Raw genomic sequence first — 17,512 nt, forward strand, 5'->3', positions numbered from 1 at the left:
GCAGTTTTGAAGTCCAAAGATCTTGAGATCAACCTTCTGCCCACCACTGAAGTGTAAACTGTATTCCAGAGTGTAATTGGATGGAAGTTTTTTGGGATTTTTAATTGGAGAGCAAAATGTTAGAGAGGAGCAGTTTGAATCTACCAGTTAAAGCATTTAGTGGGTTTGAAACCGGGATAGTAGGTAGATGGGTTCTTAGATTAAGAAAAGATCTGGGACCAGCCTTTCCCAACTTGCTGGCTGGGGGTAGTGAAAGGAGTTATGGTAGTCCAACATATCTGAAAGGCTCTGGTTGGGGAAGGCTAATCTACGAGATGAGCCTCCACCCCATTTGGAAATTTCTGTATAAAAAGAAGAGTAAAAGCAACATGAGAACTTCATTTCATAAATAATATTGCACCAGTGATAGAGTACTAATACCCATCATTTAAAAGCCTGGGAAAACATATGAAGTCAAAATTAAAGTTAAGGCGAAGTGAAGATCTTGATAGGAGTTTAACTTTAAGTTTTTGAATACAGATTTCATGTTCAACTTTCAAGGTTAGCCCCTCCTCACATATTCACCAGCCACATGGGTCTCTCCCACCTGGCTTGCACTGTCTGAGAGGGAAGGTACCAATCTGGTGAGTAAGGTCCATGTAACCAGTCCCACCCATGAGAATGCAGTATTCATACATTACAAAAATGGAGAAGCAGTTCACAGTGGATATGTAAAGGGAACCTGACTACTGTCTCCAGGTCATATGACTTAAAAGAGGAATAGTATCCTGTGCTGTACAGCGAAGTGTGTGTGTGTGTGTGGGGGGGGAATCACAAGCAAACACAAACATTCTGACTAGAAGCCCAATCTACGATTCCTCCTGACTAATCTATATCATCCTTATTTTCTGGTAGAATTATCAACTATGCCTTTAACTGCAGTTTGATCTGCAGACATGGGCAACTTGGTAAGTACCCCCATAGGTACCAACCACTTGGAAAAGCTCTCACATGTGCTAGGTGAGATCTGCTCCTTAGATTGGGGTAGGGAACCTTTTTCAGCCTGAGGCCAAATTCAATTTCAGAGAAGCTCTTGGGGCTGTATACCACTGGTGGGGGCAGGGCCAAAGGCAAAGGGGTGTGGTTAAAACCCCAAAGAAAATGTAATACATACCAGCATATTATTGTGTAATGCTATTCCTGCTGGTAACAAAGCCCTAGGAGAGACATGTCAACCCTCTAGAACAGGGGAGAAAAAAATGCACAAAAGCCAGGAAAGCTCAACAGTCAGGGAAAGGGGACATGGCTAGCTGAGGAACTCCAGAGGGCCGGATTAGGATCCCAGGCCTGAGGTCACCCTGACACGTGCACCAGCCATGACCCTGGATGATGTGTGATTGCCATCAGTTTTGAAAGGGGCCTCCGTGTGTACAGATGAACACATGTAGGGCTCCCTGCACAGGGATGTGGAATCTGGTGAATCCGAGTTCATATCCTTGTGGAGGGAGTCCTGTGCACATAAATCTCTATGGATATGGCCTCCCCTTCAGACTGATGCCAATTGCATCAAGGGGCAGAGCTAGTTGGGAACATTCTATAGAGCCCTTTGCATGTTTGGTACCATACAGAGCTAATATTCATCTCCTCGTAAATTCTGTAGAACAAGCTCCTATTAAAGAACAGAGAGGGGTCTTTTTTCCTGGTAAGGTGGCAACTGTTATTATCTGAGGGCCAAAACAGTAATAACAGCATAAACACATAAATATCAAAGCAAAAAGAAAAAGGTGGTAGCTTTCTTGACATAATTGATGTAATGCTCAATTTATACAGTAAGCCTAATAATATATTTAGGACTTGAGTGGCAATAGGGGTAACTATCTGGTTTAGGAGTGCTACAGATATGACATGCCACAAATCAACTGTTAGTTTCTATTTGCTAAGTGGAGCAAAACTCTCCTTGTAAAATGTTGGAAATAACTTTGATCAAAACATCAAAACCATTGATGTTACTGACTTTATATAAACATTAAAAAAATCAACACACCAGCGTTTTAGTTTGGACTACTAAGGAAATGTCTGTGTTTAAATTGGCAAAGAAAGAAAGTAAAAGTGAGGAACTATGGGAGAGACTGTAAAACTATTTCTGTAAGACCAGCAAATACACAGAAAACACACAGTATGAGAGTATTTGTTGCAAACCATTCCTATATAAAATAATTAGAGGGCTGACCACTTTCAAAGCGCTATAAACCTTTAGAGGCAATTGTGTCATGAAGGGACAATCCTGCCACATGTCATTAGATGTAGCAGACTTGCCATCATTTTTCAGACTTTGTGACTTTAACACAGCCTCCCCAAGGTGGTACATTCCAGATGAGTTTGATTGCCCCTCCCAATGGCCATGTGGGCTGGAATGACATTTGGAGGGCACCAGGTAGGGGAAGGCTAATTTAATGTGTCCCAGTATAAAGGAGTACTGGACTACAGTAGGGTTTAAAGCTATATTAAAGAGAGTATCTTGGCAGGTGCACCTTGTCATGCTGAGTTAAGAAAAGTTGCTCCCTCTGAAATTCTCTTTTGTTACACAACTCCTAAAGATGAATGAGGCCTGTTTGCACCATATTTTCATTTTGAGTTGGCCCCAAACCATTATCGTGTCTGGAAAAACACTCATGATGCAATCCTGTACATGTACAGATACAGTAGGATTGCACTATTACTGAAAGAAATTAAATAGGAAAACTCATCCCATTTTGGATATTGGAGAGGCAGGAACTGAAACCTACCTGTACCCCTGAGTTACAGCCCCTCTCTATGACATTAACAGGAGCCCTAGCTAGTGAGTACTTATGTTCTTATATGAAGGCATGGTTCTGTTTTGGTTATTCTCTGGATCTTGTCTACTGCTTAATCAAGCCACTTTTTGGCCATTTCAACTTAACCAGCCTTTTCCAGTCTGAGGCCCTGGAAATGTGCTCGACTGTAACTTCCATCATTCCCAACCATTGGCCATATCAGGCTGGGGAAAGTTGACCTAGAAAACACTCAATAAATTACTTTGAATTGTTGTCCATTTTTCACATGATATTTAGTTAAACTTTTGTATCTCTTGTCTGAGTCTGTTGAAATTATGCTTTTTGGATAACTAAAGGTTGGAAGTTAACATTAAGTGGCTTCCCACAGCCTGAGGCATTGGAAAACTCCACTACTAATGTTGTACAACTGGTGATGCCTTGCTAGTGATGGGGCCAGAAATGGGGCATTCCAGGGGATGAGGGAAGGACACATGGATCTGCAGGATCCTAAGTTCACTTGTTTTCTTGATATGCCCTCTCCCAATAGGCCCAGAGATATGCCAGATGACATAATAAATCCCGTCTTATTTGAAGTGGGAAAAGTTTTTTTTAAAAGGAAGAAGACCTTGAACCCTTGTCCTCAGAGGAAGCTGCAGAGGTAACAGTTCAGGAAGAGGATTCAGTCATGGAAAGGTATCATGAGGTTTTCACCTCCCCAGGATGTAGTCCCCAAGAAAAATCCCAGGAGTTAACACCTCTGTGTCCTTGTCATCTTAAGACACTGAAGACTCCAGCAGTCAGGACACTCACATGCCTCAGTTGCTCCCACATAGTCACAGCTTGAGGCTGTTCAAAGAAACTAGTCCCCTTTAAGAGACAAAGCCTCAGAGAGTGTAGAGGCAGAGCCAACCAACATAAAAGCGGCCATACTGCTACTTAAGGCTCAGTCTTAATCTGCTCTTTGTTGGAGCAACATATAGCCAATACTGTCTGGTCTCCAGCATTAGTGTCACTTCGTAGCACTGAACTCTTCCGGTATTGTTTTTCTGAGACACCTGGGGGGATCTACACTACTGATTTTAAAGCACTTTAAAGCGCTTTAAAGCGCTTTGAAAACATTTTGAAACCTGTATATGCAGTGTGTCCTGGGCCCCAACAGTTGTCAAAACTGTTATGAAGCGCTTTAAAGCAGTAGTGTAGATCCCCCCAAGATCTAACCCTCCTAATGATCTGGTTTATAGCAGAATTTTGTAATTCAGGTTACAGTGCAGACCATTGACAGAATGGTGAAACAATACACCACCCTAGCTGCAGTGAGTTGGCAGGCCTTTGGAAGCAGTGGAGCAACTGCTACGAATGTTCCCACACACCCACATCCCTCTTAATGCTAGAGTACATGCCAGAGTACTCTAAGAATGCGGAAATAGCAGAGAAAGGGGCTTTGGCAAATTGGCTATGAAGAAATAACAGCTGACATCTGAGAGCCAAATGTACATATTCTTACTAAAAACATCTCACAGTGGGCACATTCTATCTTTCTCATTCCATGTGCAAGACTCTCACTGATTGCAACTTATGTAATTGCATTTCTTCATATATTAGATAAAATATATCTGAAGTGATGTTTCATCTGCTTCATGAATCTCCTAGCATTTTTTTTTTTAAAAAAAAATCCCTTTTAATAGGTATGTAGGTACCTATTGTCCAGAATGTCTGGGATTTTCTGTTGGACATATTGAGTAAAAATAAGGTTCCACTTTTACATACATTTATGGAGGGAGACATTTAAAGATACTGATATGGATATAAAGATGTCCCTCTTAACAGGTGAACAAGCAAGGTTATCCTTTTATCTTTTCATTAAATTAGTTTGCACAGAGAAAAAAATCCATTCTGAAAAATAATGATAAAAAATGACAGTAGAATCACAGAAATCTAGCAGTCATATGCCTGCCCCACTCCCTGTGTGATTATCCAAACAATTTGACCCTCCTGTGTACATTGATCAAGCCACACAAGCCAGACTACAATGTGATGCAAGCAGAGAAAAGGAGCAACAATGAACATAATTAAAAGGTTTTGTCCAGGCAGATAGCTCCTCCTGGTGACTCTTGTCTAGGTTTCTCCACCCTAGGTCCCTCAGATGTTTGGTGTACAACTCCTGTCATCCCTGACCATTGTCTGTAGTGGCTGGGACTGATGGGAGTTGTAGTCCACAGCATCTGGAGGGATCCACGTTGGGGATGGCTGCTGTAATCCCATGTGGCTGACTACTCATAATATAACAGCATGAGCAGAATGGAACTCTGTATGGAAAGTCATTTGGGTGTATGGCCAACCTAACAGGTTTAAGTTACTCAGAAATGGGACAAACAAAACAAACCCCAGAGTTACAAGCCCATGTGAAACAAATCTAAAAGCATGTTAAAGGAAACAGACATGAGACAACTCATTATATAATTGATGACATGTCTGTGGCATCCCATCCAGTTTTTTTTTTGCCTTGCAGAGTTATATTTTAATTAAGATTTCAGCTATTTGACTGATTTCTGATTAACAACAAAACATCATTTTGTTGTTGCTGTTAAACAGGAAATTCTTAGCCTAGATTGGAAATTGGATTTAACCCTAGTCCTTCAAAGATGATGTAATTCTGGGTTTTCCTCTTTCCCTTTGTATCTTTCTGGAGTTTTTGACCACCTAAACATGGGACTTGAAAAGGGAGGAAGTTTGCACACTGGGGGTACGATACTATTCTCGCTGAGGTTAAAAGGGAAATTCTTATTAATTTCAATGGGATTAGAATTGAGCCTTCCTTACTGTGCAAATGAATAACTTTGAAGAAGACTCACTTTTTTGGCATCCGCTGGGCTATAGTGCAGGAAAACAAACAGTGCCAATTTCTCTGAAATGTTCCTCACCACCATGCCAGAAGCCTGAACTAGGGAGCACCTGTTGTGACACAGACTAATACGGCTACCCCTCTGCCTATTGTGGGGTGTTCTTTGGCTTCCTTCCTGATGCAAATGCTGTTCCATTCAGGGTTTCCTTCCTGGGTTTTCCTGATGCTAATACCTCTTTACATTCATTGCCATGTCATCCAGTTCCTGCTGTGACTCCTGCAGAGAGCTGTCATGGCTGCCTAAAATGGCATATGGATGCATTCTTTACTCTTAGTTGCAGATTGAGTTGCTCCCTAAAAACCCCATCTGTGTGCATGATTCTTATCCTGCTCCCTTATCCTAATTACTATCAGTCTTTCCCCCACTCATTCCTATACAGCTGAATGGAAAATCGTTGGAAGATACTTAGGAGGAGGATTAATGAGCACACGATTGCCATTAACTGTGGTGTTGCTGGCTTCACAGGAAACCAAACACAATTATGAAGTAAAAAACTGAACTGTAGAGGGCAGTACCGGATGGCAGAATGAGCAATTTCATTTTTAATTAAAGAATGTGAACACCCACATTTAGATGTGGCATATCTTATCTAAACTTTCATAAGGAAGTGCTCCAGGTAATCCCCTTCTGAGAAATTCTCAACACACTGGTGTGGTTAAGGCACACACGTTTCTTTGGCTTATGGTCAGGGCTGTGTTTGTATTCTGTACACCTGCACTGACATCATGGAAATGAAGTCCTTTTGATCTTCCTCATACACCAGACTTGTGAAATTCCAAGCATGAACACCTTTTGGAAGTGCTGTCCTGTCCACTTTGGATGGCCCTTGGGGGCAGATTTGACAGGAAAGGTGGAAAGAACCCACGGAATTAGAAGACATCTTATTTTGCATTTTTTGTTTCTATGATCTGCCCCATCAGGATGAGACAATCTAGACATCTAATTAGGCAGATTCCACATAGACTTGCAGTTTAATTACATCCCTCCAAATATTAGCCATTATGGTTGTGGCAATTTCTTAAAGACATATGTACATTGTCAGCTCAAATCTCAAAAGAGGCAGAAAATCTAAACAGTGTCAAACTAAATACTTGCTGATTTGCTGAATAACGATACCCCCAAACCTGTCATCAGATCCTGTCTAATTAGGGCCAGCACTAATTAGGATTTTAGGACTTCCTCTGTTCTGCATTGCTCCTTGTTTCTTTATTTTGCCATGGCTTGCAGAAGACTTTGGCCTTAGCTAGACCTAAGGTTTATCCCGCCGGGATTGTCCTAGGGTCATCCCTGTTCATGTAAATGACACACAGGGGATACTGGGAGCAGGCAGGGAGGACCCCGGGACAATTCTGGGATAAACCTTAGGTCTAGCTAAGGCCTTAGTTTCTAGTTCTCACTGTGATGGTAAACCACTAAAATTTCAGGTTGCAGGTGGAAGCTCATGTGGTAGAATGCTCATCCATGAAAACAAGATTCCTGCACATAGAAATGTTGCAAGTCAAGGAGAAAACTACACTCGTTTTTTTTAAGTCTTAAGATCCCCACCCCCTTTTTTTGTATGGATGAGCATTCAGTTACGTGAGTTCTGCCCTGCAATCTAAAGTGACACAGCCCACACAGTCCCTCCCCACCAATAAAACTAAGCCAACTACAGTATACAAATTAAGAAGCTAATAAGATTGCAGAATTCTGGTTACCTGGAAGCAGAATTATAATTTTATTTAAAACATAGAGTTCACATAGTCCTCTGTGATGGACTAAGCAATTTCCTTTAGTTCCCTCCAATCCAATGAATCAATTCCCATCATCCACAGTGATGACCAAGAGATCTGTGAATAAATCATTCAGTATCTTTTTCTTCACTTAAAGCATCCAGGGAGAGTTAGATTGGGCTGAGAAACTTTGTGATTTTCTCAATTTAACGTCCCCCACCCTGCTCAAGCTACTATTAGCCACAGGGGAGGAAGAAAGCAAGACCAAGCATGTCTCAAATTCACAACTCTATGTTAATAGTATTGATCATGCTTTCCATCCTTAATTAATTAATTGATTACAATCACATCCTGCCTTTCTTCCAAGAAGCTCAAGACAGCATGTATGACCTCTGTAATATACAAATCTCTTAAGGCTGCAAGATGAATTAGATTTAAGTTTTTTTAAAAAAAAAAAAAAAAAAGACAAAAGCAAACAGATAAAACTCAAGAAAAATGAGAGAAGTAACTGAGTTCCGAGCCATGGAAGCTTGAAGAGGCTTGGCAAACATCTCTTGGGGATACTTAGGGACATGTGTTCTCCAGATCAGAGTTCTTCAACTAGTGGGTTGCGACTCAAAAGTGGGTCATGAGATCAGTCCAGATGGGTTGCTGCAAAGCTGTTGCTGCCATGTTGGGCATGGAAAAAATTGTGAAAGTGGGTCCCAAGTTGCAGGTTGGGAGTCCAAGGTGGGTCTTTGGTCTGGACCAGTTGAAGACCAATTCTCTAGATCCCTCTCAGCTCTTCAAGTCTATGTTTCTGAATCCATGTCCCTTTAATGAAATGTACAAGGTGATGATGGTAATGCTGTTGACAATCTAACTTATTTTGACTCAATCTAACCTATTGGAAGGGAGAGGGGGGAAACCATAAACCCCATACCCTGAGTTTCAGGAATGCAAACAGAATAAGATATAAGTAATGATTACTTCTTTTTATTTTAAAATTTAATTTTACTAATCCATTTGTTATGAAACACCCAAGGTTGCAGCTCAGAAAATTAAATGGAAAATCACAATTAAAGACATATTGAAACACTGCAATCTCATTAAATTTAACTTATTATAGAAGATCAAGGAATGGACAACAGAAAAACTTAATGAAAAACAGACATTATTTGCAATGTTCTGGAGTAGCAACTATCAGGATAATACACACCGGTACATTTTCTTCTCTTTACCGTAGAATGTTTCTTGTTCTCTCTCTCTCTATGTGTGTGTGTATGAGAGAGAGAGAAATATCATTTTATATGTAAGGAAATATGATACCATTGTAGAAAATAAAAATATTTTAAAAACAAATCAAGAAAACACAAACAAGAGCAGCAATTAAAATAAATAATAATCAGAGAGACAGGCACAATACATTCAAATACTGCTCAAGCCAAAGGCCTGCCCAAACTAGATAGATAGGTATTTAACTAGTCTCAGAACACTATCATGAATGGCTCCCTGCCACATGGATCTCCAGCAGCAGGGAGTTCCACAACTGAATTGCTGAAAAAAGAAAAGAAAGAGGGGGGTGGAAACGGGGGGAGGCCCTTTCATGTGTTCCAGACAATCATAGAGTCATAGAATTGGGAGGGACCTTGGATATAAATATTTATTTATTTATTGTATTTTTATACTGCCCAATAGCTAAAACTCTCTAGGTAGTTTACAAAAATTATAGTAATGTCCTTCTTAAAATGGGATGCCCAGAGCTGGACACAGTACTCGAAATGTGGCCTAATGCAGAACAGAGCGGAACAGTTACTGTGGTTTTTCAAGTAACCTGGTCCTGTTTAGGGCTTTGAAGGTTAAAACCAACATTTTAAAATGGTCCTGAAATAGTCTGGGAGCCAGTATAATGCGGACAGCTGTCTGTTAATAATCTTACAGCCTATTCAAGACCAAATGGAGTTCCCACAATTTTAAAAGTCAGCCCCATGTGCCATTTATTGCAATAGTCTACTCCTGGGCTTGGCCAGTCCAAACTGATGGAAGGAGGTAGACAGATGCTGGGAGGAAAGAAACAAGAAAGGAAGGAGACTCGCGTGGTGGTGGTGGTGGTGAGGGATGTGATGAGGAATATCTTCTTTTGCACTTCATATGTTTTTAGAACATTTATTTAAACTTTGTGCTGGCCACCAAAGTACAAAGCTCTTGTGATGAACGGGATTAGCTTCTTTTACTCTTCTTCTAGCAGCCTCTGCTTCCCTCCGACCCCTCTATGCCTTAAGCTCGTACATACATTTGCCATAACAAATTGTGGGAATGGAGCATTGGTAAATCTATTTATTTTTAAGATGTTAGAAACTTTAGAAATAAATATATTTGCCATTGCCCCGTCCCTGCAAGCTGTCCAGTCTAGGGGTGGACAACCCACTAAGGAAGAGGAAATAGTAACTGCTGTCTCAGATCTTCAGAGTGGACACGCTGGGGATCGAACCTGCGGTGTTCTCCCCACTAGGCTAGAGCGGCCGGGAGAAGCTTTCCCCGCTCCAGGCTTCTTTGTGGCTGTCCCTCCAAGGGATGGTGTCAATATCAGCGCGACCCTCCCTTGCCCTAGGTGGCGCTCTCGGCAACTGTGCACCCTCATCCCCTTCCCCCCAAAGTCCCAGCCCGTCTATCTTTCTACACCCCGCGTCGGAACCCGCTGTTGCTAAGTGACCGCGCGCGCGTCCCTCCCCTTGCGCCAGGCCGGGCTCGAGACGCTACCGTTGGCGGCGGCTAAGAGGGAAGAAGAGACGCCGCTCGAGAGAGCTTGACTCGTTGGGGAGACGCTGCGGCGGGACCACCCCTCGGCCGAGATTTCTGTCTCCTGGAGCCTGAGGGACGTGAGGGTCGTCTCGGCCTGTGGGTGGGTGGACTGTCTGTGAGGGACGAAGGGCGCGAGGGATGTGGCTGCGACCCAGGCAGGCGGAGGAGAAGCGGGCCGACGCTTCACCTCTTCGCCTCAGTTGTAAACGGCTGAGCCCAGTGGAGGCTGGTGGCTCGGGTTTTGGCGAGGCCCTGAATCCATTCTGGGTGTCAGTCAGAATCAGTCAGGACTCTAAAGGGGATATCCAAGGCGAGGCCTATTTTTGGGATAGGGTTCATCCCCTTGGATGGCTCCTTCAGAGTTCTGGCTGGTTCTGAGTGAAACCCTGCATGGAATCACAGACCCACCGAAACCGGAGCCACCAGCCTCCAGTGGCTGAGCCGCTGCTGAGAATCGACCTGAGGAAGGGAGGCGAGATAATAATAAAGGATTTGACTGTCGACTCGGGAATCGCGCCAGATATGTTGCCGTTCTTGGCGGAAGGTTGCTTGAGATCATTTGGCGGAGGTGTACCTGACACAGAGCATAGGAGCGGGCGGGTGGGATAATCTTTTCCGAAGTCCAAGTCAAGTAAGGTTCCTTCGCATTTCTCTTTATTTCTTTTAAACGGCTGCATGACAGAAATCAAAGAGCTGCAAAATGTCCTATCATGAACCCCAGCAGGCTCAGGAAAAGCCTTTTCTGTTGAATTGTTGACTGGCTTGAAGGCACGGGAGTCCAGTGCTGTGGGGGTGGCGTGGAAACTTGGGCTGTTTAAGCAGTAAATAGGTTATATTAATCAGTTATAACTTTTCGTAGCCTGAAAAAGGTGTTCCCGATTAATTGGGCAGCAGATAAGTAAGGCTGCTGGCTCCAATTTCGGTGGAGTTATGATTCCATTCTGGGTTTTCGTCATTACCAGCCAGAACTCTAACGGAGCTATCCAAGGTGCTGAACCCCAAGCCCCAAATGAATTCAGCACCTTGGATAACTCCTTTAGTGTTCTAGTTGATTCTGACAGAAACCCAGAATGGAATCGCAGCCCCACCAAAATCAGAGCCACTTGTCTTCACAAAGAATCATGAGCAGCCAGGCATCCTCCATCATGCCTGGATCTGTAGGAGGCTATCAGAAGGAGAGGAAGCGGCAGCCCTTCCACAGTATCCATGACCTTCTGAACTTTTCAACTAAGTATCTAGTGCCTAAATTTGCTTTTTTCCTCCTCCCTCCCAATTCCTCTTCTAAGCTTGTGGGCAGGGATTGTCTTAAGGATTTTTTTTTTGCAAGCCACTTTGAGAGCCTTTTTTGGCTTAAGGGTGGGATAAAAGTGCTATAATAAATAATAAAAAAAATAAATACTTGTAGAAAACTGCAGATGGCAGTTCTTAAAAGAAGCTTCCTCTCTCACACTATGGAGGCAGTGCCCCTTCTGCTACAATATGGGCTAAAACAGAAAGTATGCTTATTGCTTCAAAACTAATTTATTTGTTTGGGCTATTTTTTTTTAAAGTTAACTTATAAATCTACTAGCCTGATATAATTTGTTTGACATATGTATGCCAGATGTGGTATTTGGGGAAAGGAAAAATTAAATGGCATGATTGGGGTCACCGGGGGGGAGGGGTTTACACATTCTTCCCTTTGCATTATAAGATAAAGGTTTGGTGTTACTGGTTTTTACTGGTGTTACCCTGCTTTTCCTCTCCTTTTTCAAACTCCTTAGTTAGTATTGTTTCCAAGATGTTGAGACTTTTATGTAGACAAGCTGATAAATGAAAATAAATATGCTAATTTATGCAGTAAATATAAAGAACTCTCCATCATTTATAGTTATGCATTTTTATTTACATAAAAGCAAAATTCTTTGTTTATTTCCCCTAGGGCACTAACAAATGGCTAGAAAACATGAGCATTTTGGATTAAGCTATTTGGAAGAATTGAGTATACTTAAGGAGCGTGAAAACATATGTAAAGAATCTCGGCAGAAATTTCTGAAGTTTAAACAAGAAATAGACACTGATCATACAGATCTGAATACACCTTTATTGAAAATCACACCACCAGACGAGCCACCTCAGCTACAATCTAGTTCTTTCCTGAGCTCAAGAAGTCTACCCCTGCTTTTTGAAAGCACACCTTCTGATATATTTGACACAGGAAATGAAACAGAAGATGTCACAACTCAGGAGAAGAAATATCTTAAGAAAGAGGTCAGTGTAGACAAAAAAGAGAGCAATGGCTTTGGAAAAGAAATCTTAGAATATAAAAATGATAGCCTAGAGGAAGAAAGTGAAAAACGGCCAGTAGTAATAGCTTCTCTGGTAGGTACCAGCAAACAACTCATCATGTTAAAGAAACCAGAACCCCCACCAAAACACAAATATAGAAAGATTGTTCGTACAAAATCGCATTTTAAATCTTCCATCCATCTGCAAACAGACAATATTGATATTGAACAACCACAGCAAAAAATACTCTCTGAACACGCAGTTCCTGCCAGTCTCTCTATGGAAATTGATGAGTCATATTCCATGGTTTCCAGTTTAAGTGAAAAGCCTTCTAAAATATATAAAGAAATTTCAAAAACAAGTTTATTAAGTTCGCAATTTGACTTAGACAGATCATGTAGTAAAAAAAGCATTGGCTCATCTAGTGTGAAGTCTGCTTCAGAATCTGTGAAAGAAGCTCTGGCTGGAAGTAGATCAAACACTTCAAAAGACCATGTGAGGCATTCTTCACGGAGTAAGTCACAAGTGCATGCTTCCATTGAAAAGTTTTCTTCTGGAATGGTTTCACGGTCTATTGATGAAATAATTGCATCCTTGAAGTCTACTGCTCCAACTGCTTCAGACCTGAGGATCAAAGAACTCCTGGAGAGTATTCTTGGCCAGGACTACAGCATAAAAATAGAAGTAGGTGAATTAGAATGAGATAAATATGTTTGGTTGAGTAAGGTTGCTGCAATTCTATACATCCTTACCTGAGAGTAAATCCTGTTGAACTCAATAGAACTTACTTCTGAGTAGAAATGTAAAAGATTGCACTGTAAAAATATTCCATGAATATTGCATATTTTCTCAAAGCCCACAATGTGTTATATAACACAGAAGTTTGGACAAACAAAATGATAATACTAATGTTTCTTCATCCTTTCTTTGTCATTTTGTTGTTTTTTAACTTTAAATTCGAACAAATTTAAATGCATTGTAGTTTGAAGGATTTCTGTGATCAAATAGACATGACAGCAGAAATGCATTATTAGCACTTGTGTAAGCATTCCTGCCACCTGTCTCCCTCCTACCTTTGTCAGTCCAGCAGTTTGCCTGCCTAACCTAGCCCCCTCTCTCCTTCCACCTGCTGCATCTGTCTTCCTCTCTAACCCTGCCTGCTTGCCTCCCATGTCTCCTTCTTTCCCCACCCCTTTGGCACTTTGTCTCCCACCAACCTTCCTACTCCTTTGCCACCACCACACACTCTGTGGATCTTTTCAGAGCATGCAGCAGGCTGGTGAGATCTCTGAAGATCTCTTAGCTGGAAAAGCAGCTGGCATAGGTCTTCAGAGTGCCGGCCAAGTCCAGATCACTGGCTCTGAGGGATTCTTCCTCAGAGCCAGGCATTGTGAGAGGGGTGTCCCTTGAAGAGGGATTTTAATAGCAATAAAATAGCAATAAAATAGCAATAAAATAGCAATAAAATAAATTTAATAGCAATAAAATAGCAATCCCTTGAAGAGGGATTGCTATTTTATTGTTTTACTCTGTACAGCACCATGTACATTGATGGCGCTATATAAATAAATAATAATAATAAGATCACCCCTAGTACAGGCAATCTCCAGGGACATCCTCCCACAATGCTTGGATTTTCTGTCTGACTTGGCTCTTCAGAGAGCTTGCCCACCCACCACTTTGAAGTGTCAGGGTGGAGCTCCTGACTTGAACTGGATTTCATGTATGACCTCGGACTGATCCTGGCTTTGCTTCTGATTGTCGTTAGATATTTTTGACTCTGATGAACTGCTTTTTGGCCATGCACCTTATCATGATTATGAGCAACCTTGAAGCTACTCTGTTGGCAGGGCTCACAGTTAGAGGAAGCTGAGATTGTGCCACTGATATAGGACAGCGCCCTTTACAAAGTGTGGCCATTACAGGACAAGTTATTGCCATCTGACAGTCACTTGCTATGCCTTTTTTGTCCAGGAGAAGGCCACATCATTGAGTCCTATACTCATTGCCAGAAGTTTTCAAAACAAGTTCAGCAAAATCGTTCAGATTGCCTGAAAGCTGTGCTTTGGAAGAAAGCACTGGAGACAGTGGCAGAGTCTGCTCCAATGGCTTGGATGCCAAGTTCCCCTTCTGGGAATATTCCTGCCTTTCAGGAGCCTATTCAAATGTCAGGGAGAACTTACCCACAGTGTTTTGCTCAAAACTCGCCAAGCAGGAAAGGTTCCTCTACTCCAGGAGAATGCTGACACTTTTCTTGGCCAAGAAACTATTTTAAAAGGCCAAGACACCCAAACAGGCTGTGTTCTCTTCAAAGACAAAGAATAAAAGGGCATCATTCAATGAAGCTGATCAGTGAGAGATTCAGGACAGATAAATGGAAGTACTTCTTCGCACAGTCCATAGTTAAACTATGGAATTCACAAGATGTAGTGATGGGCACAACTTTGGATTACTTTAAAAGGTGGGGTGGATAAATTCCTGGAGGAGAGGGCTATTAGTCAGTTTCTAGTATTATGGGAGAGGGAGAAAAATGTTTTCCTATCCATATTCTCCATACTATGCATAACTTTGTACACCTCAGTCATGTCTCCTCTTAGCTTCCTTTTTTCCAAGCTAAACAATCCCAGCTGTTGTAACCTTAGGCCATGGCTAGACCAGGCGTATATCCTGGGATCATTCCGGGATCATCCATGTGCATCCAAATGACACACAGGGGATCCTGGGAGAAGGCAGGGACGACCCCTCCATTTGCCTGGGATAATCCTTAGGTCTAGCTGAAGCCTTGGTCATTTTAGTTGCCTTTTTCTGCACATTGCTTGCATCTTTCAGAATGAGGCAATGAAACTCTAGACAACAGATAAACACTTCCAGGCAGCAGGTAGACTATGATGCCAAGCTCCTGGTTACCACCATTGCACTCTGAAGGCATACGTGGCTCAGATCAATGAGAATTTTCCAGGAGGCTCAATGCTGAATAGAGGATCTTCACTTTGATGGCCAGAGCTTGTTCAATGCCAAAACAGACGTCTTGGACTCCATCCAAAAGGACAGACTCGATGGCCTTGTAGGCCCCTTCCAACTCTGCTATTCTAGGATTCTATGACAGGACCACAGGCCGCCAGCAGTGTCTCTGGTTTAGGCACTCTAGGGCACCATACAGTTTTCAAACTTCTGTTGCCTCTCAGCAACCATACTAGCAGTTCTCGCAATTGAGAAAACCGTTTTCAGCATCCTTATTTTGATCCTTCCACAGGAAAGTGACAAAGGAAGTAAGTGGCATCTTTGACTGTCTCCCCACCCCCTTTGTCCCTCTGCTTGGCCTCCTATCTTCGGCACTGTTCTATCCCACTTTCTCTCCACCTGGGTCAGCATCACAATGGACTCCTGGATACTTTCTATTGTACAGGGGGTTACAGGGAGTAATGTGAGTAATATTGCAGATCAATAAATACTATGCTTGCAAATGCCTTCAGTAGGATTTCAGTGTGTTATCACATATTCGTGTATTCTAATAGTTATATTATTATTTTCTTTGTAAAATAAAGCTACCTGCTATTAAAAAAGGAAGTGAATTGGAGTCTCCAATTAAAGAAGTTACATCAGTGGAAATGGAACAGATAAAACCGGTAAAATTCAAAGGATTATTTTCAGAAGATGTTATTTTTTTCCTTACTGTCTATAATAAAGTTGCATTATTTCCTTTATCATTTCCTCTGTAATCAAAGTAGTTTAAGTTTGTCTGAGTTGAAACTAACTTACACATCGGGTAGGGGCACTGATTTCCCCTTGCCCAATCTGCTGCCCATTGACTCACTGAGAAGCTATTCTGGAGGATCAGGGAACCTTATCTTCTAGAACAGCATGTGCTGTATCAAGAGTGGTGGTGGATTTCCAATCTTGGTGTGAGCAGAGTTTTGAATCCAAGCCATAATATTTGGAAATACGAAAAGAAATCTAATCTATTACATAGTATTTATGTCCCACCTTTCCTCCAAGATGCTTAAGGTGGCATCCATGGTTGTCCTCTTGTTCTCTTATCCTCACAACATCCCAATGAGGTAGGTTGTGCTAAGGGTTAATGACTGGCTCAGTGTCATTCATTAAGCTTCATAGACAAATGGGTATCTGGACCCAGATCTTCACAACCCTAGTCCAGCCCTCTGACCACATGTAAACAAATGCCTCCAATAGGATTAATGTATCATCAAACATTATGCATTTTACCTTAATACTGATTTCCCTCTTTCTCAATGCAGCCATCACCTGTTAGAAAAGAACCTCGAACTATAGAATTTAAATCTGCAGGTGAATCTTCAAGTGAACAAGTGACATCAGCAGATGCTGAACAAACAAAACTGGTACAGTTTAACCCAATAATATGGAAATACATTTCTGATCCTATGCCCTGCTCTCCTATGGCAGTAGTACGTAGAATTGTTGATCAAGCTTCCAGATCAAGAGAATGTATGCTGTTGTTCTAGTGTTGAGAAAATTATTTTATGTGAGGCAAGAGCACTGCTATATGTGCCTCAGCTGTACACAGTTTATCTAGATAAAGAACAAACTAGCACCTACGTAAGGGTTTGCAAGGGCATTTGTAAGGGCATTTACTGTTTAGAGGTTAGCCAGGATAAGTTGGACTTCAATTTCCTGCTAGCCTAGTTTTGAGTGTTGCTTTAAATGTTGACTTTTTTCCTGCTGCAGCAGCTAAAGCAGGCTATAATTTAATTGGACTGCGAGAGTTACAGAGAAGTGCTATAATGCAGCCACCCTGTACCTATATAATTTAAATGTGGTATGAAAAGTTGAAGGGAAAGCTTATTTATATATACTTTCACAGTTCTTAATATGAACTGTTAAAAATTATTTTGTAATGCCTAGTTTAGGATTTAAAAGTTCCTAATTTGAAATCATCTTCCTTTTCTCTTTTGAGATGAAAAACTCAATATTCCTTGAATTGTTCTTGTTTGTTTCTTTAAAAGACTAAGTATATTGTTATAAAGCTATATCTGAGAATATTATGTTTGACATCCCTGGAAATTGAACCAACAAAAGCGTGTAGATGATATAGCTT

At 41.6% G+C, this 17,512-nt stretch overlaps 1 protein-coding gene across 1 annotated transcript in view; it reads left to right on the top strand.

The window, feature by feature from the left end:
- The first annotated feature begins 12,102 nt into the window (after positions 1-12,102).
- Positions 12,103-17,512, top strand: part of TTC6 (tetratricopeptide repeat domain 6) — a 113,338-nt gene continuing 107,928 nt past the window's right edge. Inside the window, exons 1-2 of the mRNA XM_063118473.1 lie at positions 12,103-13,122; positions 16,695-16,796. Coding sequence (XP_062974543.1) covers positions 12,103-13,122; positions 16,695-16,796 — 1,122 coding nt within the window. The remainder of the gene's footprint in view (positions 13,123-16,694; positions 16,797-17,512) is intronic.

The sequence above is a fragment of the Elgaria multicarinata genome, chromosome 2 (genome assembly GCF_023053635.1).
Source record: "Elgaria multicarinata webbii isolate HBS135686 ecotype San Diego chromosome 2, rElgMul1.1.pri, whole genome shotgun sequence".
NCBI classification, from domain to species: domain Eukaryota; kingdom Metazoa; phylum Chordata; class Lepidosauria; order Squamata; family Anguidae; genus Elgaria; species Elgaria multicarinata.